At 42.0% G+C, this 26,849-nt stretch overlaps 1 protein-coding gene across 1 annotated transcript; it reads left to right on the top strand.

Moving 5' to 3' along the window:
* The first annotated feature begins 675 nt into the window (after nucleotides 1-675).
* Nucleotides 676-17,320, top strand: LOC139468670 (RAD50-interacting protein 1-like). Its single transcript, XM_071250796.1, has 13 exons — nucleotides 676-851; nucleotides 1,661-1,834; nucleotides 2,377-2,514; nucleotides 3,576-3,735; nucleotides 5,589-5,702; nucleotides 6,971-7,196; nucleotides 7,868-8,005; nucleotides 8,338-8,537; nucleotides 9,309-9,434; nucleotides 11,289-11,452; nucleotides 13,240-13,423; nucleotides 14,182-14,300; nucleotides 15,398-17,320. The coding sequence occupies exons 1-13, from the start codon at nucleotides 757-759 to the stop codon at nucleotides 15,609-15,611; spliced, it is 2,052 nt and encodes a 683-aa protein (XP_071106897.1). The 5' UTR covers nucleotides 676-756; the 3' UTR covers nucleotides 15,612-17,320.
* Nucleotides 17,321-26,849: the final 9,529 nt, after the last annotated feature.

The following is a 26,849-nucleotide window of genomic DNA, read 5'->3' as shown; positions in this document are numbered from 1 at the left end:
TTATTATCATCTGATCATATGTTTTCGGACATGGAGACAAAACCGACTGTTTTTTAATCTTGGGCCCGACGTTAAACCCAATTTCACGTCACGTCACCTCGTTTCTTGCCCCTTCAAATGAATGAACAAAACACCAAATTTCTTAGCATTGTTGCAAAGGGGAAAGACAGGGTTAGCACGATTAGTATTATCGTTGTATTATAAATGTTGTGTATGTATGATATAGAAGTTGCTATCCATGATATACCTTGGTGTAAGCATACCTATGATTTTAAAAAGATGGATGCATTTTGTGGCATTGCAAGAAATTAAAGGCCAGTGTTTGGTTGAAGTTCTTCGTTTATTTTCACTTGTCCTTTAAAGCACTACTGGGGTTAAATGGTGATTAAAATAGCTCACTTCTACTTGGCAAGGTTCTTGTTGTCAAAGACTAGTAACATCTGACGGCTAGAAGCTTGTCTACATTTCTATACTTACTATTGCCCACAAATCATAAAATGTTTTTAAAAGCTCTATATATATTTCTATGATAATCATTTACCAACAAATATGTAAAGCCTTTGGAAAATTGATCCATTGTAAAAGTGTCTCTATTTTGTATTTATTTAGGTCTCACTTGCCAGTTCAGAAGTTCCGTCAGAAATAAAGAAGGCAATCAAAAATGCTCAAACTATCAGCAAACAGATTAAGAAGGTTGGTGAGAATCAGGAAACGGTGAGGCACGATATCCTGGACCACCTGCGAGTACACAAGCCTATGCTGGATGATCTGACAGTACTCACACAGCAGGTGGAGGAGCTGGAGCAATACACCAAGTACCTCAGCATTGTTGCAAAGGTGGAAGACTGCAGGTGAGGAGGATCAATAATATCACACTCTTTTCTTTTCGTGGTGGCACATGGTCCTGTGCACAGTGCACAGGTCACTAATCAGGTGAAGTTAAACAATGTCGGTCTCGGAGAGTAGTTGGATGGGTGACCGCATTCAGTAGCTTGACTCCTGAGCGTTTCAAGGACTTCGGTCCTGTCCCACACTGAAACGCACGTACCTGTGGTGTCTCCTTAGGCAAGTGACTTTGTTCGAAATGTGCCTCAGTTCACCCAGCAGTGAGAGGGTACCCGGTAGGATGAGATGGTAATGTCGCTGTGAACCTTCTAGCGCCTTAATTATGGGCAGCTTGGGTGTACACTCCTCAGGGAGGTGAGGATGAAAATCACTGATCCTTTGACCGGGGTAATAATGGTGTAGCACCATGAGCATCCACTTGGTGAATGGAACCTGGTGCATTATAAATGCACATATTATTATTATTATTATTATTATTATTATTATTATTATTATTATTAAATGTTAATTTGTTCTTGTCATGCAATTTGATTTTTGCTGTTTCTAAACAGATAACAGACAGAATATCAAGCAACTATTTCTCAAGGAACCATGACTAAGATTAGATGTTTGTACAGCTTGGCTTTCATTCCGTGAAATCTATAATGAAAGTGGACCCGCTCGGAGTGAAACTTATAATATTTAAAAGTAGTTATAATATAATGGGTTTTTTTTAATAAAGCATACTATAGCTGATTGCAAGCCATGAAACAATACAAAACAGTGAAACGTCAGATTTGCAAAACTGCTTTAAAACCTGGTACATTGTCTTCAGCTCCCAGTTACAAGCTGCACTGATCACAGAGTCTATGGGGAATGCTGTGGAGGTGTTCAACAGTCTGACTGCCCTTTACGACAGCCTTGAGGAGTCCCAGTGCAAAAACCTGGTGCAGTTCACCAAGGAGACCATCTTATTCTGGAACAAGCTTCTCAAGGATAAAATAGCAGCGTAAGTGAAAGCCTTTCAGCTTGATATTCAAGTGGTTCAGGTTTCAAGGGGCTCCAGGTCATTGAAAACATAACCCCACACTGTTTGGGACATATGTGACATATATTTAAAATGATTTTTCACAGATTTCAATATCAATCTGAAGATTGATGGATGCTTATAAAATGTAGGGTAGGTGAGGTAGGGTAGTGGTTAAGTCGTTTGCTCACCACACCAACAGCCTGGGTTTGATTCCCCACATGGGTACAATGTGTGAAGCCTGTTTCTGGTGTCCCTAGCCGTGATATTGCTGAAATATTGCTAAAAGCAGCATAAAACAATACTCACTCGCTCACCCCATATGCTTATTAAATGAAGCTTTAGAAATATTTTCTTTCATATCTATAGACATGTACAGTTCTCTGTTTACTTTCTTTCAATTATGAAGTGAAGTCCTGCATATCAATTCTCTCTTGTATATATTTGTTGACTAAAAATGAATTTATTGTTACGTTTGTATTGCATAAGCAATATTCACTGATTTTAAGATTTTGTTTACAAAGGGAATTTGAGGATGTCCTGAAGGCTATGAGGTGGCCACTGGTGGCATCAACTATTAAAGCACCCATTGTTGCAAACGCCACAGAGATGAAGTCAAGAATGCAGTCACTCTTCAAGCAGCTCTTACAACTGGTTTTACCGTATCCTTTTTGTGAAAATGACAAACCATTTGAAGAGTAGGATGCATACTAATGGAAATGACAGAGAGAACAGTGGAAAATATAGGGAAATAAGCTTTACTGTCAGTACATTTGAAATGGTGCATACAAATTCAACACATGTCAGAACACATGTTGACAACTATATTGGTGGGGGGCATGAAGAAATGACACGGCTCTACTTTTTCAAATTTCACCCAGCCACCCCCAGCCTAAGGGACTGGCCATTTATTGTAGGGGAGTGGTGACATTAAAGACAGGGGAATGGTTCATGAAAGAATGACACAGCAAAAAAGCGGGGTTTGCCAATATTTCTCAAAACAATAAGGAGAGGACCTTGAAAATATCACATTATTCTACTTTTTCAATGTCCAGTCCCTAAATAGGGTCAGTGGGGTGGGGTAGCCTAGTGGTAGTCGAGTGGTAGCCGAGTGGTAGGTGAGTGGTAGCCAGGTGGTAAAAGTGTAGTCTCATCATGCCAGTCCCAGGTTCAATCCCCTCAATGTGTACATTGTTTGAAGCTTATTTTTTAAAGGTGACTATGCTTGTCGTAAGAGGCATTTTACAGGATCGGGTGGTCAGGCTCGCTGACTTGGTTGGTGCAGGTCATCGATCCCAATTATGTGGATTGATGCTCATGATGTCAAACACTGGATTGTCTGGTCTGGAGGGGCGGTCGGGTAGCCTAGTGGTTAAAGCGTTCGCTCGTCACACCGAAGACCTGGGTTCGATTCCCGGCATGGGTACAATGTGTGAAGCCCATTTCTGGTGTCCCCCACCATGATATTGCTGGAATATTGCTAAAAGCGGCGTAAAACCATACTCACTCACTCACTCACTCTGGTCTAGACTCGATTATTCACAGACCGCCGTCATATAGCTGGAATATTGCTGTGTGCGGCGTAAAACAACAAACCAACCAACCAATATTTTTTAAGGACCCTGCTGTAATATTGGTAGAACATTGCCAAAAGTGTTGTAAAACCCTAGTCTGTCACGAATGCATGAACATGATGTTGAGTGAGTGTCCTTGACCCTGCTAGTGACACCATCTCTATCGAGACCCAGGTGTCGAGTCCTGCCCTGCTGAACATCCCGGGGCTGAAGCCCCTCATCCTACCGCTGCAGCTGATGCTGAAGCCCCTGAAGAAGAGGTTCAAGTATCACTTCTATGGGAAGAAACAGACCAACAGCCTTGATAAGGTGAGAGCACTGTAATGTTGGGGTGGACACAAGGAGGATGTAAGTGTACAGCCATAAAATCTCCCGAGTTCTGTGATGGGATTCGAACTTCTGATCCAAGGTCGGATGGCTTGTCCACATGACTAAAGAGGTTAACCCCGTCAGCAAACTGGCAAGGTTGTCATCTGTGGGATGACTCCAGACCGTGTTACATGAGCATGACGGATTTCAGTTCTTGCAAATTTGTAGCCCAGTCTAAGACACTGCAGTTCACTGTGCAGAGTTCTGTACCACAGATGTTCCAGATACTTGTAATAATTGGTTCAAATCTCAGATATACTGTACTCGACGTAATAAGCGCCCAGGGTGCTTACAAAATTAGAAATACGGGGCTGTTATTAGAACATTTTTTTGTCGAAAAAAAGTTGTAAGATAAATTCTGTGGTTTATGCTGACAGCCTGAAATGTTTATATACGAGAGATATATTTTTCCAGAATTTAATTGCCCATAATTAAGGGTGCATATAACACACGAGTGCGTATTTTACGCGAATAAATAAGCATTGTGTACATTGATCAATCGGAAAGGGTGCTAATTGGGATTGTTCACGAGCCAATATATTAGCAAATATCGCCGTGGGCGCTTATTAGAGCGAGGTGCTTGTGATTCCATGTTTGTCAGCACCATATCTGCTCATGGTTTTCACCAAAGTGGTGAATGTCTTTGACCTGAAAAATACTGTTCAAAGTGGGAAGGTCCAATTACTATTTTGTGAGTCTAACATAACTTATTTGGCTTAAACTCAAAGGAACAAATAAACTGTTTGTTTCAAAATAAATGAGCCCAGGCTTATTCAAGTACTTGTTTTAGAGATCATGCCACTTTTTAGGCTTTTTCTAAAAAAATAATTAAATATGCAATGAGAAATAATAATGTCTGATAACCATTATCTCAAAATGAGCCATTGTTTATGCAGTCAACCACTGGCGTGACTGGCTAAGTCTGTGTCATGGCTGTGGAGAGTTGTGTCCCTTGGGCATGCCAAAAAAACAATACCGTATTCGATGTAATAAGCGCCCCGCTCTAATAAGCACCCACAGCGATATTTGCTAATATATTGGCTAGTGAACAACCTCAGTTAGCACCCCTTCCGATAGATCAATGTACACAAGACTTATTTATTCATGTATGATACACACTCGTATGCACCCTCAATTATGGGCAAGTAAATCCTTGAAAAAAATGTCTGTTGTATATAAACATTTCAGGCTGTCAGCATAAACCACGAAAATTACGATCTTTCAACTGTGTTTTTTTTCACCAACTAATATTCTAATAAGAGCCCTCTATTTCTAATTTTGAGAGCACCCTGGGCGCTTATTATGTCGAATATGGTAATCATGGATTTGAATCACCCCAATTATGTTTCTAGGTTTATCAGCACCATACCCATGCTCATGGGTTTCATCACAGCGGTAAACGTCTGAGACCTGCATCACTTTGGGCTTTCCCCCCACATTAAGCTGAATTCTGTTCAAAGCGGCGTTAAATCCAACACAGTTACTAGTCTGTATCATTTAAGGCTGCATGAAAATGTTTGAATATTGTACCAGTGACGTAAAAAAAACAACCTTTCACTCAATTAAGTTATAACAGTCTATAATGGTAATGCTATTGCCAGGATAGTATTGTAGATATGGAGATTACAACACAAGTTTCTGTCAGGAACCATTTATTTTTCGAGTTGTTTCTAAATGTATCTAACAATCGAACATGAGAACTTATCCATGAATTAGATGTGGTTTCTCAACCACTAAGATAGAGAAAATCTGTAAAGCCTTCAAGGCAGTCATGTTGTTATTTCTCCTTTTAGCCAGAGTGGTACTTCACCCAAGTGTTGAGCTGGATCCGAGACCACACTGACTTCCTGATGATCAACATCCAGCCCTTGCTGAAGGAGGCTGGCCACGACAACCTCAATGCCAAGGTCAGTCAGGACATATCTTGGACATATCCCAAGATGTTGTCTCCCATGTTATCATTCATATATATATATAAATGTCAGAGAAACAGAGTTGCTTCCCTTAGACATGCCAGGATGTGATGACAGTGAGTTCCAATCACAGAATTGCTAGATTATTATCCTTGGTTTGTCAGCACCATACACATGTGTCATCCCATGATATAATAGGGATGTCATTGATTGGAAATGTTAGTATTGATATATCGACTCAAAAGTATCACGATGTATAATGAATTTAATTATTCTGCATGTGTATATAATAAAAAAGAGGGGCACGGGTGGCCCAGTCATCTAAGGCGCAGTGATTCGCTGTGCAGAGTTGCGTCCTGTGGACACGAGAAAAACCTATGGTTGTGGGTTTGAATCCCGGTTCGCCCCGATTATGTTTCTAGGTTTGTCAGCATCATACCCGTGCTCGTGGGTTTCACCAAAGTGATAAACATCTGAGACCTGCATCACTTCGGACTTCTCCCACATAAAGCTGACACGCCGCGATATAACTGGAATACTGTTTAAAGCGGCGTTAAACACAACCCACTCACTCACTCTTTATAATAAATAAGGCCTATATAGACCTGCAATTAATGGATTTAATGATAAATATATATATGGTACATAAATCACTGTGTCTGAGCTGCCACAGGTTCCGTATATATATATATATGTAGATACATTTGGAGATAAAAACGTCCGTCACTGGCCACAGAATTCCTAAATATTATTTAGGATTCTAAAAGTCCAGTTCTTTCCAAATAGCCCTAGAGATATGATTAGCTCTGCTCTAAAACATTTGTTAATGTGCCCACTACGGATGTACGGTACACTTTTTGTCAGGGCTACATTATGCTACTGTTTTAGGAAGTCACATTTTGTTTCCTTCATGGGGATTCCGTGTTAGAATAGGTTCCCAGCAACCTATGCTGGTATAATAGGTGACAGTGGATCTAGTGGTCAGATTCGGGGACTTGATTTGTATCATCGATGGCATTGATTGTTGTTTATAACATCAATCATTGGTTTGTCTGGTCCAGAATTGATTATTTACAGGCTGCCATATTATAGATGGACTATTGTTGAGTGTGACATAAACTCAAAAATACACACACAATTATTTTCACAAAAAGCAGCTGCAGTGACTGTAACCATATTTTTTAAAATTTGAAATCCAGTGCAAAGGTATTGAGTGACCAATCATGTTGATTTAAATCACTTTACAACCTTGCTGTTGGCAGATCGAGTTAATGCGAGGCCTGGTGATCCTGGTGATGGAGAAGATGGTGAACGACCTGCCGGACCTGGTCTATGATGAGCACTTCTTCTCCCACATGGTGGACGAGGCCCTGCTGTTTGACAGGGAGCTGAGGCTCACCTACAACTACCCCAGCACAGAGCCCGGCTGTCTCCACGTGCTCTCCTCGGGCGACGCCATCGACAAGTGGCTCATTATTGAGAAGAGGTGTAAGTTGCTGCATCATCATCATCATCATTATGATCATAATCACATAATCATCATAATCTCAGTATTTATCTGGACCTGTTTACAGGCTGATGTCCAGCCCAAAGTCTGCAGAAAATGCTGTTATATTTTTCCTCTTTCCTCCTCCTCCTCCTCCTCCTCTCCTCTTCTTCCTCTTCCTCCTCCTCTTCCTCCTCTTCCTCCTCCCTCCTCTTCGTCTTCCTCCTCTTCCTCCTCCTCCTCTTCCTCCTCCTCCTCCTCTTCCTCCTCCTCCTCTTCCCCATCCTCCTCCTCTTCCTCTTCCTATTGCTCTTCCTCTCATCTTCCACCTCCTCTTCCTCCTCTCTTCCTCCTCCTCCTCCCTCCTCTTCCTCCTCTCCTCCTCCTCTTCCTCCTCCTCCTCTCCCTCCTCCTCCTCTTCCTCCTCCTCTTCCTCCTCCTCTTCATCTTCCTCCTCTTCCTCTTCCTCCTCCCTCCTCTTTTCCTCTTCCTCTTCCTCCTCCTCCTCTTCCTCCTCCTCATCCTCCTCCCTCCTCTTCCTCCTCTACCTCCTCTTCCTCCTCCTCTTCCTCTTCCTCCTCTCCTCCTCTTCCTCCTCCTCCTCCATCCTCATGTTTGATAGTTACAGTGTGTGGAAGGTCATCATGTGAGATGTGCACTATTTGTGTTTCAGTTGCCATACAGAAGATCGAAGCAATGCTGTCCTCCCCCACTGCCTGGCAGTCCCAGTACAGGGACATCGCAGATGTGGACGAGCTGAAGGTGCCTGAGTGTGGGGAAAGCTTCATGACACTCCTCCTCACCATCACAGGTGAGTCACGCATCCCAGAGGGTCACATGTCACAGGGGGTCACACATCACAGGGGTCACACATCACAGGGGGTCACACATCACAGGGAGTCACACATCACAGGGAGTCACACGTCGCAGGGGGTCACATGTCACAGGTGAGTCACTTATCGTTTGGAGTCACGGAGCACAGGGAGTAAAAATCACAAGTAAGCCACACATCATTGGTAAGTCAAACAACACGGGGTCACTCATTCAAGGGGCCACACATCACAGGTACATCAGACATCACAGAGAGGCACACACATTTGTTTTGTCTAATTCATTTGCTAAACCTGTCTCTGTCATCTCCAGACCGGTACAAGCCACTGCCTGATGTGACCAGCAAGTTGCGCTTCCTCGGGCTGCAGCTAGAGCTACTGGAGGACTTCCGTGTCCGCGTGGTGCAGGTGATGCAGCAGGAGACACACAACCCTGTAGGGAGCTGCTTCTGCGCTATACTCAACACAGTGCACTATGTGGGGGAGGTGCTTCAGGAGTGGAGTGAGACAGTGGTGAGTTGTAGGTAACCCTGAAGGGAGCTGCTTCTGCGCTATACTCAACACAGTGCACTATGTGGGAGAGGTGCTTCAGGAGTGGAGTGAGACAGTGGTTAGTTGTAGATAACCCTGAAGGGAGCTGCTTCTGCGCTATACTCAACACAGTGCACTATGTGGGGGAGGTGCTTCAGGAGTGGAGTGAGACAGTGGTTAGTTGTAGATAACCCTGAAGGGAGCTGCTTCTGCGCTATACTCAACACAGTGCACTATGTGGGAGAGGTGCTTCAGGAGTGGAGTGAGACAGTGGTTAGTTGTAGATAACCCTGAAGGGAGCTGCTTCTGCTCTATACTCAACACAGTGCACTATGTGGGGGAGGTGCTTCAGGAGTGGAGTGAGATTTACCTAAAGGATGGACACTTTGTAAATTTTGTTCTTATAAGATGATTTGAAGATGCACATGCCAAGTTTCAAGCCAAAAGACATGTGCTCCTCATAGATACATGTATCATCTTGTTTCAGTGGTCAGGACCTCACAGTATGATACTCATTCTGTGACACCAGCACAGTGCACACAAATTTGATTGCACCCCAAACAGATGATTTACAATGATGACATCAGTCCACTTTCTGTTCTTGATGGGGCGGTTGGGAAACTTAGTGGCAAAAGCGTTTGCTTGTCATGTTGAAAGACGGGGTTCGATTTCTGACATGGGTACAATGTGTGTCCCCTGCTGTGATATTGCTGATTCCGTTCTTGACATGATTCAATTTGTTGTTTGTTTCAGTTTTTTATCCAGCTAATGTATCAAAAATCCACACATTCCCAGAGGATGAAGAAGGAGAAACAGAGTAAAGCAAAAGGTGACCGACCTCGGTCCCTCTCCCTCAGCCAGTCCGCTGACTCCAGCAAGGTACTGCTTTTCTGCCCTTGTATGTTCAAGTTGAAGGGCAACAACGCTTCAACTCTCAGTTGTCTTGCTGGCACCATTTTTATTAGCCCCCTTGTTCACTAGATGCTGATTAACACTGAACGCAAGTCAAACCAGTCCAGATTATAGTCCATAATAAGCAAATTTTGAATCCAGAAGGAAAAGGCATCCATATTTCAATACTTTCAAGGCTGAAATGTTGTCCTCTATTTCTGTAGCACCTTGACAACATTAATCATTGTATGTATATTGACTAGAAATATTGATGCTGTTATAATGCAAGTTCCACATAATTGTTGTTCTTTTCCCCGCACTGTGATGTCATGTGGGATGCAATGATAATAATGTGTAACGCTATTATTGTGAACAGTAAGACATTAGCTTACTGAAACATAAGCTGGCTTTGATGTGCATTGTCAGAAGTGGATAGGACTTATATCATTTAGTAACACTAACAACCCATTCACTCACTCACTCATGGTCCCTCCCATCCAGGGGTGGTCAGGTAGCCTAGTGATTAAAGCATTCGCTCATCACGCCAAAGACCCGGGTTCGATTCCCAACATGGGTACAATGTGTGAAGCCCATTTCTGGTGTCCCCCGCCGTGATATTGCAGGAATATTGCTAAAAGCGGCGTAAAACCATACTCACTCACTCACCCTCCCATCCACCTATTCTTTGACCCACACACCCACACCCACATCCACACCCTCACACATCTGCTCACTCACTCACCCACCAACCCACCCACCACCCTACCTAAGCCCTTTATTCTGAAATATAGCTAAAACATGGTGTTAAGACTTTCTCACTCGATAAGACACACACTCACTCAACCACTCATTCATTCATTCATTCACTCACAAATAGCATTTGTCCATTATGTCTATGACACAGGTTCAGTGGGTAGAAAGTGTAGGTGCAATTGGTAAATCCCACTCACTCACTCACTCACTCACTCAATCACCCACCAACCCTCACTCACTCACTCACTCACTCACTCACTCACTCACTCACTCACTCACTCACTCACGCTGCAGGTATAGTGGGTACAATTGTGGGGGCAATGTGTGAATCAAATCACTGATCTGGGCTATATTTGACTCAATTATTCAAAGGCTGCCATCATGTTGCAATATTGGAATATATCATTCCTTCATACATCCATCCACTTCTGACTGGAAAACAGAAGGTGAGCGGTTCCATCCCCTCGCTGAGTCATACCCAATGACCTTTAATGGTACTGGTAATGGTAATGGTCACCCTGCCTGACACATGGACATACCAGGGGGTTCGTTCAAATGACAACTTTCCAGTTCAGAGTCAGAAAGATGTGTCTATGTATCACATAAAAACAAGATAAGTTCAGACTAGTTCAATCAGCCGCATACACACATGAATATCTGACACTGTATGAGTGAAAAAATCTTGTACAGGACATTAAACTCTGTGTCACCTGATCTGTGAAGATCCGGCGAGGAATAGGTCTTCAGCAACCTGTTCTTGACGTAAAAGGTGACTATGCTTGTCGTAAGAGGCGACTAACAGGATCAGGTGGTCAGGCTCGCTGACTTGGTTGAAGCATGTCATCGATCTCAATTGTGTGGATCGATGCTCCTGATATCAATCACTGGATTGTCTGGTCCAGACTCGATTATTTACAGACCGCCGTCATAAAGATGGAATATTGCTGAGTACGGCGTAAAACAACCAACCAACCGTTTCACCTCGTTTTAGTGGTAAAACAGTAACGTTAAATATTTGTATATTTAAGTGTAAGTTGATATTGGATACACAGACAGCTATCCTAAACAAACCACTGTTTCTCTGTCCAGCTGAGTGAGGACCTGGATATAAGCAGCCTGCCGACTCTGAACACCACCGTGTTTGATGACATCAATGATCTGTTCGAGTCCCTCAAGGTGGACATGTTGAAGAACAGTGTGAGCTACGTCTTCACCGACTTCCAGGCCAGGAGTCAGCCCTACAGGAAGGACAGGTGGGAGATAAAGACTTTAAACTTAGCCTGGTCAGCCTTACAAGTGAGCAGACATTCCCTTTAAGCTTGACTTGGTCAGCTTTACAGGTGGGCAGAGAGTACCTTTAGGTTTAGCCTGGTCAGCCTTACAAGTGAGCAGAGACTCCCTTTAAGCTTGACTTGGTCAGCTTTACAGGTGGGCAGAGAGTACCTTTAGGTTTAGCCTGGTCAGCCTTACAAGTGAGCAGAGATTCCCTTTAAGCTTGACCTGGTCAGCTTTACAGGTGGGCAGAGAGTACCTTTAGGTTTAGCCTTGTCAGAGTGGACAGAGAGTACCTTTAAGTTTTAGCCTGGTCAGCTTCACAGGTGGGCAGAGTGCACCTTTAAGTTTAGCCTTGTCAGAGTGGACAGCGAGTACCTTTAAGTTTAGCCTGGTCAGCCTTACAAGTGGGCAGAGAGTAGCTTTAAGTTTAGCCTGGTCAGCCTTACAAGTGGGCAGAGAGTACCTTTAAGTTTAGCCTGGTCAGCCTTACAAGTGGGCAGAGAGTACCTTTAAGTTTAGCCTGGTCAGCCTTACAAGTGGGCAGAGTGTACCTTTAAGTTTGGCCTGGTCAGCTTTACTGGTGGGTAGAGAGTACCTTTAAGATTGACCTGGTCAGCTTTACAGGTGGGCAGAGAGTACCTTTAGGTTTAGCCTGGTCAGCCTTACAAGTGAGCAGAGACTCCCTTTAAGCTTGACTTGGTCAGCCTTACAAGTGGGCAGAGAGTACCTTTAAGTTTAGCCTGGTCAGCCTTACAAGTGGGCAGAGAGTACCTTTAAGTTTAGCCTGGTCAGCCTTACAAGTGGGCAGAGAGTAGCTTTAAGTTTAGCCTGGTCAGCCTTACAAGTGGGCAGAGTGTACCTTTAAGTTTGGCCTGGTCAGCTTTACTGGTGGGTAGAGAGTACCTTTAAGATTGACCTGGTCAGCTTTAGGGGTGGGCAGAGAGTCCCTTTAAGTTTGACTTGGTCAGCTTTACAGGTGAGCAGAGAGTACCTTTAAGTTGAGCCTGGTCAGCCTTACAAGTGAGCAGAGACTCCCTTTAAGCTTGACTTGGTCAGCTTTACAGGTGGGCAGAGAGTACCTTTAGGTTTAGCCTGGTCAGCCTTACAAGTGAGCAGAGATTCCCTTTAAGCTTGACCTGGTCAGCTTTACAGGTGGGCAGAGAGTACCTTTAGGTTTAGCCTTGTCAGAGTGGACAGAGAGTACCTTTAAGTTTTAGCCTGGTCAGCTTCACAGGTGGGCAGAGTGCACCTTTAAGTTTAGCCTTGTCAGAGTGGACAGCGAGTACCTTTAAGTTTAGCCTGGTCAGCCTTACAAGTGGGCAGAGAGTAGCTTTAAGTTTAGCCTGGTCAGCCTTACAAGTGGGCAGAGTGTACCTTTAAGTTTGGCCTGGTCAGCTTTACTGGTGGGTAGAGAGTACCTTTAAGATTGACCTGGTCAGCTTTAGGGGTGGGCAGAGAGTACCTTTAAGTTTGACCTGGTCAGCCTTACAGGTGGGCAGAGAGTACCTTCAAGTTGAGCCTGGACAGCCTTACAAGTGGGCAGAGAGTACCTTTAAGTTCATTCGTTGGTCATCAGCTAAGTGTAGATGGAGTAGATGAATCTTGGTTTCGAGACCAAAATTACGAAAGGTTGGTAAATCTAATTGATGGTAAGTCACTTTGCTGTGGGGAAATGTACCTACCATTCTTTTCAGAATGCATTGGGCAGAATGGTTAAGGCATTTGTTGTCATATTGAAGACCCTGGTTTGATGGATCTCTTGCAGATGGATTTCCCTACCATCACATAAGGATCTGATGATTACACTTGGCCTGTCTGCGTCGGCCTGTGAGATGCTGCTTGTCCTCAAGGATCATCTCGCTGTCATGGAGGATCTCCTCAGCAAACCACTCTTCCACAAGTTCTGGCAGCGACTGGCGGAGAAAATTAATAAGTTCATCCTCGACGAGGTACTCAACACATTGCCACAGATGCCAACTACTACGATTCTGGCGTAATGTTTATGACTTTGAGACTAAAATTACGATTTTATGCTTGCCCTCCCCCAATTACAATTAGGGACATTTTTCTGATGAATTATTTTCATGCATAAAATATGTCGGAGTGTAAATTATTTATGCACAAGTGACATAAAGCATTCTACAGCAATATTATGCTGGCCAATGAGAGCCATGTTTTCAAGTAACATAGTATTGAAATATCCATTACTCAGTGATACAAGGTGTCTGATTGGTTGGCTTAAAACACACTCATCATGTACACACGGTATCATTTTGGAAGTCATTATGTTGCTGAAAAACAGTTAAGTATTGTCACATGATGAATTTATGAATGTATGGATCTTCCGTCTTACGTCTAACAGAAATGTCGAAGTTAAAATCTGCATCGCGGTATGATTAACATGATTCTTTTTCACATGATATTACACTTTTTTACCACACTCCAAAACTTTAGTTAGAGTCTGCATCTCAGCATTTCCAGTGATTCTTGCAGAGTTGCATCCCTTAGCAGCCTTGCCAGGATCTGCTGGTTGGGGATTTGAAGCCCATTTTTTCCATGATAACTGTTCTTTTTTTAGTGTGACCTATACCCGTGTTTTACCGAAGTGATAAGCGTCTATGACCTGCCTCACTTTGGGGAAAAATCTGTTAAAAAGAACCTTAAACGTGAGTGCTTGTGTTGACCATGGTGTGTGATCGTGTTCCAGGTGATCCTGTCCAACCACTTCAACGAGGGGGGCGCAGCACAGCTCCAGTTCGATATGACTCGTAACGTCTTCCCACTGTTTGGCGAGTTCACCAACAAACCAGAGACCTACTTCAGAGAGTGAGTGACCTCTCAGGTTTCCCTGTAGTAGAATCAGCCATGAGTATCTCATGAGCAGATCAATGAGGATTGTGTGGTTACAATTTGTGGCCTCTGCTTATTGTGTCATTGTACCCAGTGGTGTTGATTGTTGCTGATGCTGTCAACAAATTCTCACCTGTCTGAAAGTGATTAAAGGTGTCTATGGTAGTCACATTCTCTACTTAGCTTAGGACCCTTGAAGACCCAAGGTAGAATAGGTCTTCAGCAACCCATGCTTGCCGTAAAAGGTGACTATGCTTGTCGTAAGAGGCAACTTACGGGATCGGGTGGTCAGGCTCACTGACTTGGTTGATGCATGTCATCGTATCCCAGTTGCATGGATTGATGCTCATGATGTCCATCACTGGATTGTCTGGTCCAGACTCGATTATTTACAGACTGCCGTCATATAACTGGCATATTGCTGAGTGCGGCGTTTAACAACAAACAAACAACAAACTTAGCTTAATCCCCTATGGGGATTCCGGTTTAGAATTGATCCCCAGCAATCTATGCTGGTTACCGATTGGGTGGTCCGACTTGGTGACTTGGTTGAAGGTGTCACCTTGTACATTGATGGCATTGGATCCTTGCTCATAATATCAATCACTGGATTATCTGCGTTGCCCACCTACATCTTTGGGGAACAACTCACTAGACACTCCCCTCTCAAAAATAACGTTCTTCGTTATACAACGTCATCAAGTTGCGAGCGTATGTTCAAATCTCCAGAAATGACGTCATGATAGAACAATGTTTTATAAATAAATAAACCCCACTTTGTTCTTCATTGTTCTTTGCGACTTATCACATAGCTATCTTATATTCCTCCATAAATGCAAAAAATATTGAAGTCAATTCTTAAATGAACAATATGTGAGTGTCATTACAGTGCCGTAGCCAGCCAGCTGGGCAGGTTGGGCAGTTGCCCCCCCTGAATTTTTTATAGAAAAAATTTTTTTTCCTTGTGAAAGTTAACTTGAATAAGAAATGAATTATCTGATTTGCCCCCCCTGTCAAAAAAAGTTACCTACGGCCTTGTCATTACTGGACTCATTAACCTGTAAATGTTTCAGAGTGAAGGAAGCCTGCACGTTGCTGACATTAAAGACAGGCTCCGCCATCCTCCTGAAGGAGGTCCTATATTCAGCCCTCCATGAAGCCAAGAAGGACCCCAATGCCAAGTCAACAGACCCTAAAGCTGCCTTACATGAAGTAGGGATCTACAAGATCCCCTCCAGCCTTGCTGAGTCTATACTCAGTAGGCGAACCAACCTCTCTGTCAGGTGATCAAGTGGTACAATGATAAGTTCTGAGGGTGTACAGCTCATCCTCGTCCATCAGGGTTATGTTATCTCCACCTTATAGCCTGGGCTATGTCTGCCTAGATGAAACATTGTATACTATATAAGTATTGATATACTTTATAAGTCAAGGGGTTCTGAAATGTAGCTGAAATGTGGTATATGTTAGGATTACCAGCTACGGTGTTAATTTACTGTTATTTCCTTAAAATTATGAATAGGTTTTTCAATATCTACTACTCGAAAGAAGTTAGATGCTCATGATATCAATCTCTGGATTGTCTGGTCCAGACTCGATTATTTACAGACCGCCATCATATAGCTTGAATATTGCTGAGTGCGGCGTTAAACAAGAAACAAACAAACAAACAAAAGAAGTAAAAAACACCCATTTCTTTCATATTACTGCAGTTCATCTGCCATGCCATGGCAGATTAACTATAGTAATATTAAAGAATTGGGTGGTTCTTAACTTGTTTTGAGTAGTATATATAGTCTTGTAAGTCACTGACTAAGGACACCATGAAAAATAAGTCAAATAGATTATATATATCATGTTTTTTACATTCTTTTTTGAGTAAATCTTCCATGATAACAAAACTACAGTGTACTTTATCAGCAAACTCATTAATATCAGATCTTAGTTCTCACTCCTGCTCATCAAAGATTTGAGGACATTCCGTCGGAGCGTCACTTACAAGATCAGGAAGGATACAGTCAGAATTTGTTTTCTAATTATTCAACCTCAAAAAGGTTAACAAGGGTTGATGTTTACAGGCTGTACAAATGATTGTGTCACAATCGTTGTCCATCTCTCACGTCAATATTGGACAAATATTTGAACTGGAAAGACTTTACAAAGCCAATGGTAAATACTGCCATACAATCTTGGCCATCTACCAGACATTCCAGAATGTTCATTTGTCAGCTTTCCAATTTTTGAATTGATAATTTGGTCAAAATACTTTTCAAAGCGTATCTGGAATGGAAGTCGCCAGTTTGAAACTAAAAACTTAAGAAAGATGCTTTCTGATTGGCTAATTTCGACTTCTGATTGGTCACTTCATTGGTTGGTCAAAGTCGCTTAAAGGTCGTTCTGATGGGACCTTCAATGGAATGTCGTCAGATCTTTGTTTAGCAGTAGCAAGAGTTGAGATCTGATGTTAATGTGCTTGGCTTAATCAGCCATTAACATGCAGTACAGTGAATGGTAACATACATCAATATTGGTATGGTCCGCCCCTTGTGGACCAACTGACTACACAGTGTCTGATATGTGTAGTGACAGAACTGTTCAGATTTCAAACTTAATAACTTATTTAATTGCTACATACTTGGGCAATTCGGGTGGAGCCTGTGACTTTTGACTTACATATATTTTACCACTAGAGGTTATTTCCTGAAGATTTTGTCAATCACCCAGCGTGTATGTCGGAGGACTCAAGGACGTTTATGTTCACGCCTCCCATGGAGACGCATCTTGTCCTACCCTTGTCTCAGTCACTGCCAAAGATTGACTTCCAAAATACTGACCAATATGTACAGAGACACTACTAACAATCTGGCACTGTTGTCACAGTGAATACACACTTCTACTAATATTTTGGTCATAGTCACTATATATTTTCTCTACTTTTGAACTATTTATATTAACATGTACAATGGAACCTTGTTTAATTAATGTGTGTAGGTATGGTGTGGTAGGTAGGGGTAGGGTATGGGGGAGGGGTAGGGTGTGTGGGAGGTATGGTAGTGTTTATTGGGGTAGGGTGAGTGGGAGGTATGGTAGTGTTTATTGGGGTAGGGTGAGTGGGAGGTATGGTAGGGTGTGTGGGAGGTATGGTAGTGTTTATTGGGGTAGGGTGAGTGGGAGGTATGGTAGGGTGTGTGGGAGGTATGGTAGTGTTTATTGGGGTAGGGTGAGTGGGAGGTATGGTAGGGTGTGTGGGAGGTATGGTAGTGTTTATTGGGGTAGGGTGAGTGGGAGGTATGGTAGGGTGTGTGGGAGGTATGGTAGTGTTTATTGGGGTAGGGTGAGTGGGAGGTATGGTAGGGTGTGGGGGAGGTATGGTAGTGTTTATTGGGGTAGGGTGAGTGGGAGGTATGGTAGGGTGTGGGGGAGGTATGGTAGTGTTTATTGGGGTAGGGTGAGTGGGAGGTATGGTAGGGTGTGTGGGAGGTATGGTAGTGTTTATTGGGGTAGGGTGAGTGGGAGGTATGGTAGGGTGTGGGGGAGGTATGGTAGTGTTTATTGGGGTAGGGTGAGTGGGAGGTATGGTAGGGTTTATTGGGGTAGGATGAGTGGGAGGTATGGTAGGGTGAGCGGGAGGTATGGTAGGGTTTATTGGGGTAGGGTGAGTTTGGGAGGTATGGTAGGGTTTATTGGGGTAGGGTGAGTTTGGGAGGTATGGTAGGGTTTATTGGGGTAGGATGAGTGGGAGGTATGGTAGGGTTTATTGGGGTAGGGTGAGTTTGGGAGATAGGGTAGGGTTTATTGGAGTAGGGTGAGTGTGGGAGGTAGGGTAGGGTGTGTGTAGGTACAGTGTGTGGGGTAGGGTGAGAGTGGGAGGTAGGGTAGGGTTTATTGGGGTAGGGTGTGTGGGAGGTAGGGTAGGGTTTATTGAGGTAGGATGTGTGTGGGAGGTATGGTAGTGTTTACTGGGGTAGGGTGAGTGTATGAGGTAGAGTAGGATGTGTGTAGGTAAGGTTTGTGGGAGGTAGGGTGTGTGGGGTTGGGGTAGGGTGAGTGTGGGAGGTGGGGTAGGATGTGTGTAGGTAAGGTGTGTGGGAGGTAGGGTGTGTGGGGTTGGGGTAGTGTGGGAGGTGGGGCTTGGTGTGGGTAGGTGCGATGTGTGAGATGGGGTAGGGTGTGTAGGTAGGGTGTGTAGGTAAGTGTGTAGGTAGGGTGTGTATAGGTATGGTGTGGGGAGGGGGGGAGGGGGAGGGGGGGATGGTGCATATAATCTCCAACATATTTTTCTTTTCCCAGTCCATTAACCAGGTGAATTTAGGGAAGCTATGAATACCATGCGTAGTGTATACACTGTGAAAACCTGTTATTCCAGACTCTACCAGTGATGTCATCCGGGTTAAAACCATTCTATCCCCCTCCTCCAGATGTTTCCTCCAGAAACAGGAGGGAGGGGTTTCTGTACAAATAGTGTTTCACTGTAGCTAGAACATTTCTACGAACATCATTTCACAGTTAATGTCAATTAATAAAACACTATTAGAATATTAATAGTATATTATACATAAGAAAGTATATTATTGTTTCCGGATAGAATATATTTAATTTAAGAAAACAACCCATGTCAAAGAATGTTTTACTTGCTGTTCAAATGGCTGATGTTGAGAATAACAACAGTGAAATTGTGAGTGATATCTGATTGTGTCTCCCATATGAAATATATGGAAAACATTATGTTCCTAAATATATGTTGTTATGATTGTTAGAGTCTGCTGTGCTGCATAATGGCATTTTATAAGACAGTTGTTTTGTTATGAGTACATATTGAAGGACTTTCTTTTAAAAATACAGTAAATCATTGTTAACTCAAAGTCCTAGGGACCATCAAACATACACTACTCAACTTCAGATAAGGTCCTGTGTGTGACAAGCAATCAGTAGCACTCAGTCCACACATGAACTCAGAATATTCGTATCAAATGTTGAGTGGTATTACACCTGTCGATAGAGACAAGCAGATTGCCAATATTATACGATGATGCAGCTAATGATTCAACTCAACAATAAAGTTACATGGTCTTAAACGGTGTTGAATTTATAGTGTTTGAGCTAATAAGGTTCCTTGGGAACATAGAGAAACCCTGTGAAGATCCAGGTTACAATAGCTCTTCAGCCACCCATGCTTGCCTTAAAAGGCAACTATGCTTGTCGTAAAAGGCGGCTAACAGGATCGGGTGGTCAGGCTCGCTGACTTGGTTGATGCATGCCATCGTATCCTATTTGCGAGGATCGATGCTCATGATGTCGATCACTGGATTGAATGGTCCAGCCTGGATTATTTACAGACCGCCATCATATAGCGGGAATATTGCTGAGTGTGGCGAGAAACAACAAGTAGTAGCTGTAACAGAGAAACTAGGTTTGTAGAGAGATATATGTCATGTGATGCCTATTCACAGTATGATAATATTCAGAAGTCAAATTTACAAGAATTGTAAGGATGTCTATTTTCTTTAAGGGCTGTAAATTTGTTGCACTGATTATGTTGAGTCTTTCAGTAGTTTTAGTTTGTAAATCCTTTTGTTATTTAAACTACATGCAGTTAGTATTATAGAAAATAGTATTTCCATACTAAATCATTAACGAACTAATTATATCTTTACGAGGAATTTAGAACTCTGTCGTATCAATGAAAGCAGATTGACATATGGTTTTCAACATCTTTCTACTTCTTTTCAATGGTACCTGCTGAACTTTATCGAATATTGGTTGAGAAAATTGATACTAACTGGTTACAAGGTTGGCAGAACCTAGCTATCTGCACTGAAAAGAATAAAACATATTGAAAACCAAACCATCCTTTCTTCAGCCAACTAGTACATATAGTAGCAGTGTTTGTAATTAGCCATGGAAGTCAAGGGGTCCCTTGCCATTGCCCTAATGTTAAAAGGGAAAGACTGAGGGGTCCCTAGATTCCAATAACAAATCCCTAGAGCAATTCTCAAGGATCCTAGAACTCCCTTATGTTTTTAACACTAACTTGTACTGAGCCTCACAAGGACGACAGTGTAGAATCTTGTCTGCAAGTTTCTTATCGCTCTGTCCTGGATATAGGTGAGCCATATTTGTTTGGATCCTGATATGTATCTCAGATGAATGTTTTATACACGCTAATTCAATGTATTGATCATCAACATTTGACTGTTAGTATGGCAGTAATGTATTTCATCCCCATGAGCCGGGACAGTTGTAGCATTGAGACTTAGCAGTGTAGTCTTCAGGCATTTTTCTTTGTTTCTGTTTGAGGATATTCTTTATATTCTGGGGGGCAGGGGTGGCCCAGTTGTCTAGGGTGCCGCGATTCGCTGTGCAGAGTTGCGTCCCTTGGCACGCCAGAAACCTATGGTTGGTTCGAATCCCGGTTCGCCCCGATTATGTTTCTAGGTTTGTCAGCACCATACCCGTGCTCGTGGGTTTCACCGAAGTGGTAAACATCGAAGACCTGCATCACTTTCCTCCCACATTAAGCTGACACGCCGTGATATAACTGGAATACTGTTAAAAGCGGCGTTAAACCCAACTCACTCACTCACTTTATATTCTGTATATACTGATGGAGATATATAAGGGAACACATAGTTGGTTAAGAGATCAGCAAGATAGGACACAGTGACATGTTAAGATCTGACACATCAAACTACCTGTTGTCACCTCAGTGGATGCCCTGATATGTCTGATATGCTTCTTTTATATGTACCGTATTTGACGTAATAAGCGCCACGGCGATATTTGCTAATATATTGGCTAGTGAACAATCCCAATTAGCACCCTTCCAATTAATCAATGTATACAGGACTTACTTATTATACGTATGCGTATAATACGCACTCGTGTGTTATATGCACCCTTAATTACGGGCAATTAAATTCTGGAAAAATATATCTGTCGTGTATAATACGCACAGACTTTTCTTTTGTATCATTTCAGGCTGTCAGCATTAACCACGAAATTTACGATCTCTCAACTCTTTCACCAAAATATATTGTAATAAGAGGCCCCTATTTTTAATTTTGAGAGCGCCCTGGGCGCTTATTACGTCAAATAAGGTATCTTTCCATCAGTACATTTTATCTCAGTTCTTAGAACTATGTAGTGATACTGATGTTGCTTTTGTGTACCAATCCCATCGTTTCAGCCCATGGACCTCTGATGTTATAGCATCACATGTATGTAAGGTGACGACAGCTAAGATCCCGATGACTCTAGTCCCCTGCAGTCTATGCTTGTCGTAAGAGGAGACCTTAGGGATCATCGGGTGGTCAGGCTTGCTGACTTGATTGATGCTGGTCACCGTATCCCCACTGCATAGATCAATGCTTGCGATGTTTATCACTGGCTTGTCTGGTCCAAACTTGAATATATACTGTCCGCTGTCATATAGCTGGAATATTGCCGAGTGTGGTGTTAAACAACAAACAACTTATGGCGAGATCAGATGCCGACAGAACGTTATTGTCGTAATAGAAACTTGTTTTGCTTCGATACATACTCAGCAGCTCAGCATTCTTCCCACTGTTTCAGTAAACAGTCATAACCAGTTTCCTGAGTGTGAAAACCAGCGAAACAGCCTCAGTGTCAGAGAGATTACCATATTTTCTTGAGTATAGTGCACACTTTTTTTTTCAAAAAAACACATTTGTGTAGAATGGGGTGTGCATTCTATCTCAAATTTCAAATTTGTACTGACCAAGTTTCTCATCACCCGCTCGTTTACCGGAATTCGCTGAAGTGGTACAGTGTCATTTTTTCTGCACATAATTTACAAATTTTATTTTTTCCAAAATACTGAATCCGATAGGGTGCGCATTATACTTGGGTGCGCACTATACTCAAGAAAATACGCTAGTGATATTTGATTGTGAGGTCATGGTACCGATGACATCACAATGGCCAGTAATTTCATACAATGTGATGCACTTTCATTGTAGTGATATCACCTTGGAGATATTAATTGATCTCGCCCAGTCATATCTCCTGCTAAAAGCCAGATGTGGATGATAATTCACTCTGGTTCCTCTGCTAGACAGGCCACTGTGACAGCTGTAGTATTTCCTACCATGGAGTCAAGGTCCACCTCATCATACTTGAACTAACATGGTTAAGTTGTTTTTTATATCTGTATGTAGATATTAGGACTAGAAAGATTTTTTACTTGCGTTATGGTGAATTGTATTTTTAAGAACATCCTTGGTGCTATGCATGTTGTGTTATATTAAGTTGATTTGTGTAGGTGTGGTGTGATTGATGAATTATCTTATCTCATTTCTAGATGATCAAGGTTTCAAAACGTTTATTTCTATTCTGATTTCTAGATTGCCAATATTTGAGATTTCTCATGTCTATCATTCCGTAGGTCAGACTTTGGTCTGGAATGAATGTCGGGTCACCGCGTGGCTTTTCATTGTTCGACATTTTATAGCATAATGTCACTGATATTATTATGGGAATATTGAAGTGTGGATTTCTATTGTAGTATGACCTCATTTACATCATCTAGAGAGACAACATTCCAGACAAATATTAGTGCAAGGTCACCCACTAAGACCAGCCAAGAACTTCACAGAACTTCAAAGTTCTGACACAGTACTCTCAAGCTTCCAAAAAGCCACACTTTTTGAATTTTATGTTTCATGGATTTATTCCAGCCTTAACACACAAGGGGTCGAAATAAAAGTTAAAATAAATAGCTATGTCAATCATTTATTTATTTATATGAAAGTCTATTCTACCATGGAGTTAAACTGCCGCTGGCTTCTTGAGTCACTGATAGTGGTGTAGACATGGAATTTCTATAAATCATTTAATATTGTATAAGGGGGTCTATATTACTAGCGGGAGACAATAAAAAACATTTTTGTGTTTAATTTTTTCTTTTCCAGCTGTTTTTCAGTGGGGTGGTGGGGGGTGGGACTGTGAAACAAAAAATACAAAGTGTGGCCTGATGAGGTTATTGAGGGCACTGTGTTCACACCTCATAGCACAGTTGAACATAGCAGCCAGGTCACCATGACATTTATACGCATCTTTTCGTAGGTCGTCTTCCTATAGCCTATCATAGTTCCTGCTTGAGGTTGAAAGTGTAATGTTCTCGAGACAGTGTTTCTTACCACTCTGAACTGATCTATATCTGAGTGGAATGTCTCATACTTTAAGATCAAAACATTGTACAATTGGAGCACATATTAACAAGCTTTTCCCTATTATTGGAAGTGTTCATTGTGAATCTATTGTCTGTAAATGCTATTCCAACAAGTGTTATAATAATAATGACATAAATATGGCACATGCTGCTTGCTACTTTCACTTACAGCCAGTAATATCTTATCAACCAGACTGACTGAGAGAAGTATTTCGATCAGTTGTCGTGGTGATGTGCTTTATGCAAATTTATGTAATATCTGTAAGCTTATGCAAATTATGCAAATTTATGTAATATCTGTAAGCTTGTTTGAAAAGAAACTATCACTGGATAATGTAATATAAATATTTATTTACCTTGACTGTATATATATTTGTAAGTAAAATGTATTTAAGTGAAATAAATTTCACAAGAATTTCCCCTACTTTGTTTGTTCTTTGGATCTAAACAGCAATCACTGGTGACATTTGCTGTCCTTGGATAAGTTCAAGGTAATATTGATGTCAGTTGTTGACAAGCATGTACATCCTGTGACTGAGGTTCAAGTGATTGTTGACCTGTGAAGATTCCGGGGTAGAATAGGTCTTCAGCAACCCATGTTTGCCGTAAAAGGTGACTCTGCTTGTCCTAAAAGGCGACTAAGAGATCGAGTGGTCAGGCTCGCTGACTTGGTTGATGCATGTCATCGATCCCAATTGCGTGGATCGATGCTCATGGTATTAATCACTGGATTGTCTGGTCCAGACTCGATTATTTACAGACCGCCATCATATAGCTGGAACATTGCTGAGTGCCGCGTTAAACAACAAACAAACAAAATCAAGCGATTGTCAGATCAACCACTAGCAATGGTGCTCCTGGGTGAGCGAATTTCACCCTTATGATCCTTGGGCAAGATATGTGGTGTCTATAGAGGAGCTGGCTATGATCTAACGTGCATATGTTTGCCAAGTAGTACGTGGGTACCCGGTAGGTGATGTAATGTAAATGCACTTTTGCGCAAAAAGCTGGCAAATGAGGGATTCAGAAATTGAAATAAATATTATCAATCTCAATGAAAAGAAAGGGGTCAAACGTTCTACAAAATTTCTGTTTATTGTCTAGCTCTTCTTGGTTTGATAACCCCTGCAGTTGAAGGTGGATCAAAAGTATTTAAACATCTTCCCCAGATCCCCGTTAGAATTCGTGTTCAGCAACCCATGTTTGTCGTATAGGAGGAGACTAACAGCATTTTGTGGTAAGGCTTGCAGACTTGGTTGATGCACATGGTAACATAATTGTGTAGATGATGCAAATCACTGGATCGTCTGGTCCAGACTCGATTATTTACAGACCACCGTCATAAAGCTGGAATATTGCTGAGTGTGGCGTTAAACAACAAACAAACAAACAAACCACAGGCAACAAAAGACACTAACAACATGTACAACAACATTTACAATTCCTTGTAAAATGTTCATAAAGACTGCACAGGTAAATTCACTCAGAGTGACTGATAATCGAGTTCATGTTGCAATAAACCAGACCTATGCGGCTGAGACACGAAATGTGCCGATAGTCAACATGAACAGTATTCCGTGTCAGAGGTCGTGGAGAGTGTCGCAAAGGGTTTTAAGACGTCACACCGACGGAAAGGATTTCACCTGCGGACAATTGGAATAGAATCTTCATGGTTGTGACGAAACTTCATTGTGTAAACGAAAGATGGCATATTTTTTTAAAGCTCTTTCAAGCTTTATTAGATTCCCATACACGCTCCTCCAATATGAAGAAGTTCTAACATTGTACCTGTTCCCCAAAAGCAAAACCCAAATATCGCCCTGTGGCTTTAACTTAATATGACGTTCAGCATATTCGCGACCCTTTGCAATTTGCATAAAGACCCAACAGAGGCGTCGAGGACTCAATACAGACTCTCCTGCATAAAATCTATAGCCATCTAGATAACGGTAAATCGTATGCACGAATAATGTTCGTCGATTTTTCATCCCCTATCAGTACCATTCAACCCAATTACTTGTACCAGCTTAACAACATGGGTGTTAACTCGTATAGTGTCAAATGGATTAATTCATTTTTTGTAAACTGGACAGGCACCCGCTCACCTCTTATTCACACTTCTACACGAGCCCCTCAAGATTGTGTTCTCTCGCCAATTTTATTCATTTTGTAAACAAATGACTGTATTGTTCGTTTTGTTGATTGTTTTAAAATTTGTAAATGACGCTGTACTTGAGGTCTTCAGAATCTAGAGTACAGAAATGAAATTCTAATGTTATATTTCCTTCGTCATTTAAGGCCTTTTCAAACTGACTCTACGATCATGTCAATATTTTAAGTATTCTGACTTTAAACTTCACTATCTGGTTCGGAAACCTGTCTGTTCACAAAAACAACTGTTTAAAACCTGTAACACGGCCAATGAAATCATTGGCATCTCTCGCCAGGCAGTATTTATGAACAGCAAAAAGTTAATAAAGCAAATAAAATATTTAGTGATATTTCGCATGTTTTATCAACTTCTTCCTTCTGGCCGCCGACTGCGATTGCTGATGTTGAGGACAAACATGTCCCTGATTTCATTCATACCATCTGGTACCAGGTTTTATAATAATCTTTGTGATAAATAATTGTTGCGTTTCCATTCGCTAGTGCGATACGATGACATGCATCAACCAAGTCAGCGAGCCTTACCGCCCGATCCCGTTAGTCGCCTCTTGCGACAAGCATGGTCGCCTTTTACAGCAAGCATGGGTTGCTGAAGACCTATTCTACCCCGGATCTTCACGGGTTTTATTATACGTGAGAGGGACCTGCAGAATACAGGACCAGGCTCCGGTCAATTAGCAATTCTAACAAGATTGAATTAAGTCACTTAAAATGTTTTGTTTGTCCGCTAACTGAATAAATTTGTTATGCAGTTCAATAGTCGATCACTTCTTAACCCATGTGTCTGGGCCAAGACAGGACTTTTATAACCAATTCTTGAGCGGGTCCTGTTTTAACAAAATTCAATTAATTCTCTTTGTTTCATTCCTGATATGTCGACATGTCGAAAAACACATTATAAACGACGAGGGCGTGTTGATCAGAATATTTTAAAACGGGTTTTTTTTTACACAGTTCAAGGTAACACATGTAGAGGTAGGAATCTTGAAATTGTCGATTCTATTTTTGCCATGTGCGCTGCAGTAATATTGTGACGTCACAAGTGGAAGTCATGTCATGACGTCACAGTAGAATAGCGTCATCGTTTTAACAATGGGCTGACGTCATAGACATTCACAAGCAGTAATGATTCTGTGAGGGGTATACACCATGAAGAGACGCGGACC

Source organism: Haliotis cracherodii, unplaced genomic scaffold (assembly GCF_022045235.1).
Source record: "Haliotis cracherodii isolate W230 unplaced genomic scaffold, xgHalCrac1.p SCAF_2, whole genome shotgun sequence".
NCBI classification, from domain to species: Eukaryota; Metazoa; Mollusca; class Gastropoda; order Lepetellida; family Haliotidae; genus Haliotis; species Haliotis cracherodii.
This window is presented reverse-complemented; position numbering and strand designations above follow the sequence as displayed.

Coding starts and splice junctions, on each gene's coding strand:
- LOC139468670 (XM_071250796.1), top strand. CDS start 757: ATGCTGGATGATCTGACAGTACTCACACAGCAGGTGGAGGAGCTGGAG. Junction 11,453..13,239: donor CAGCCCTACAGGAAGGACAG/GTGGGAGATAAA, acceptor GATCTCTTGCAG/ATGGATTTCCCTACCATCAC. Junction 14,301..15,397: donor CCAGAGACCTACTTCAGAGA/GTGAGTGACCTC, acceptor TAAATGTTTCAG/AGTGAAGGAAGCCTGCACGT.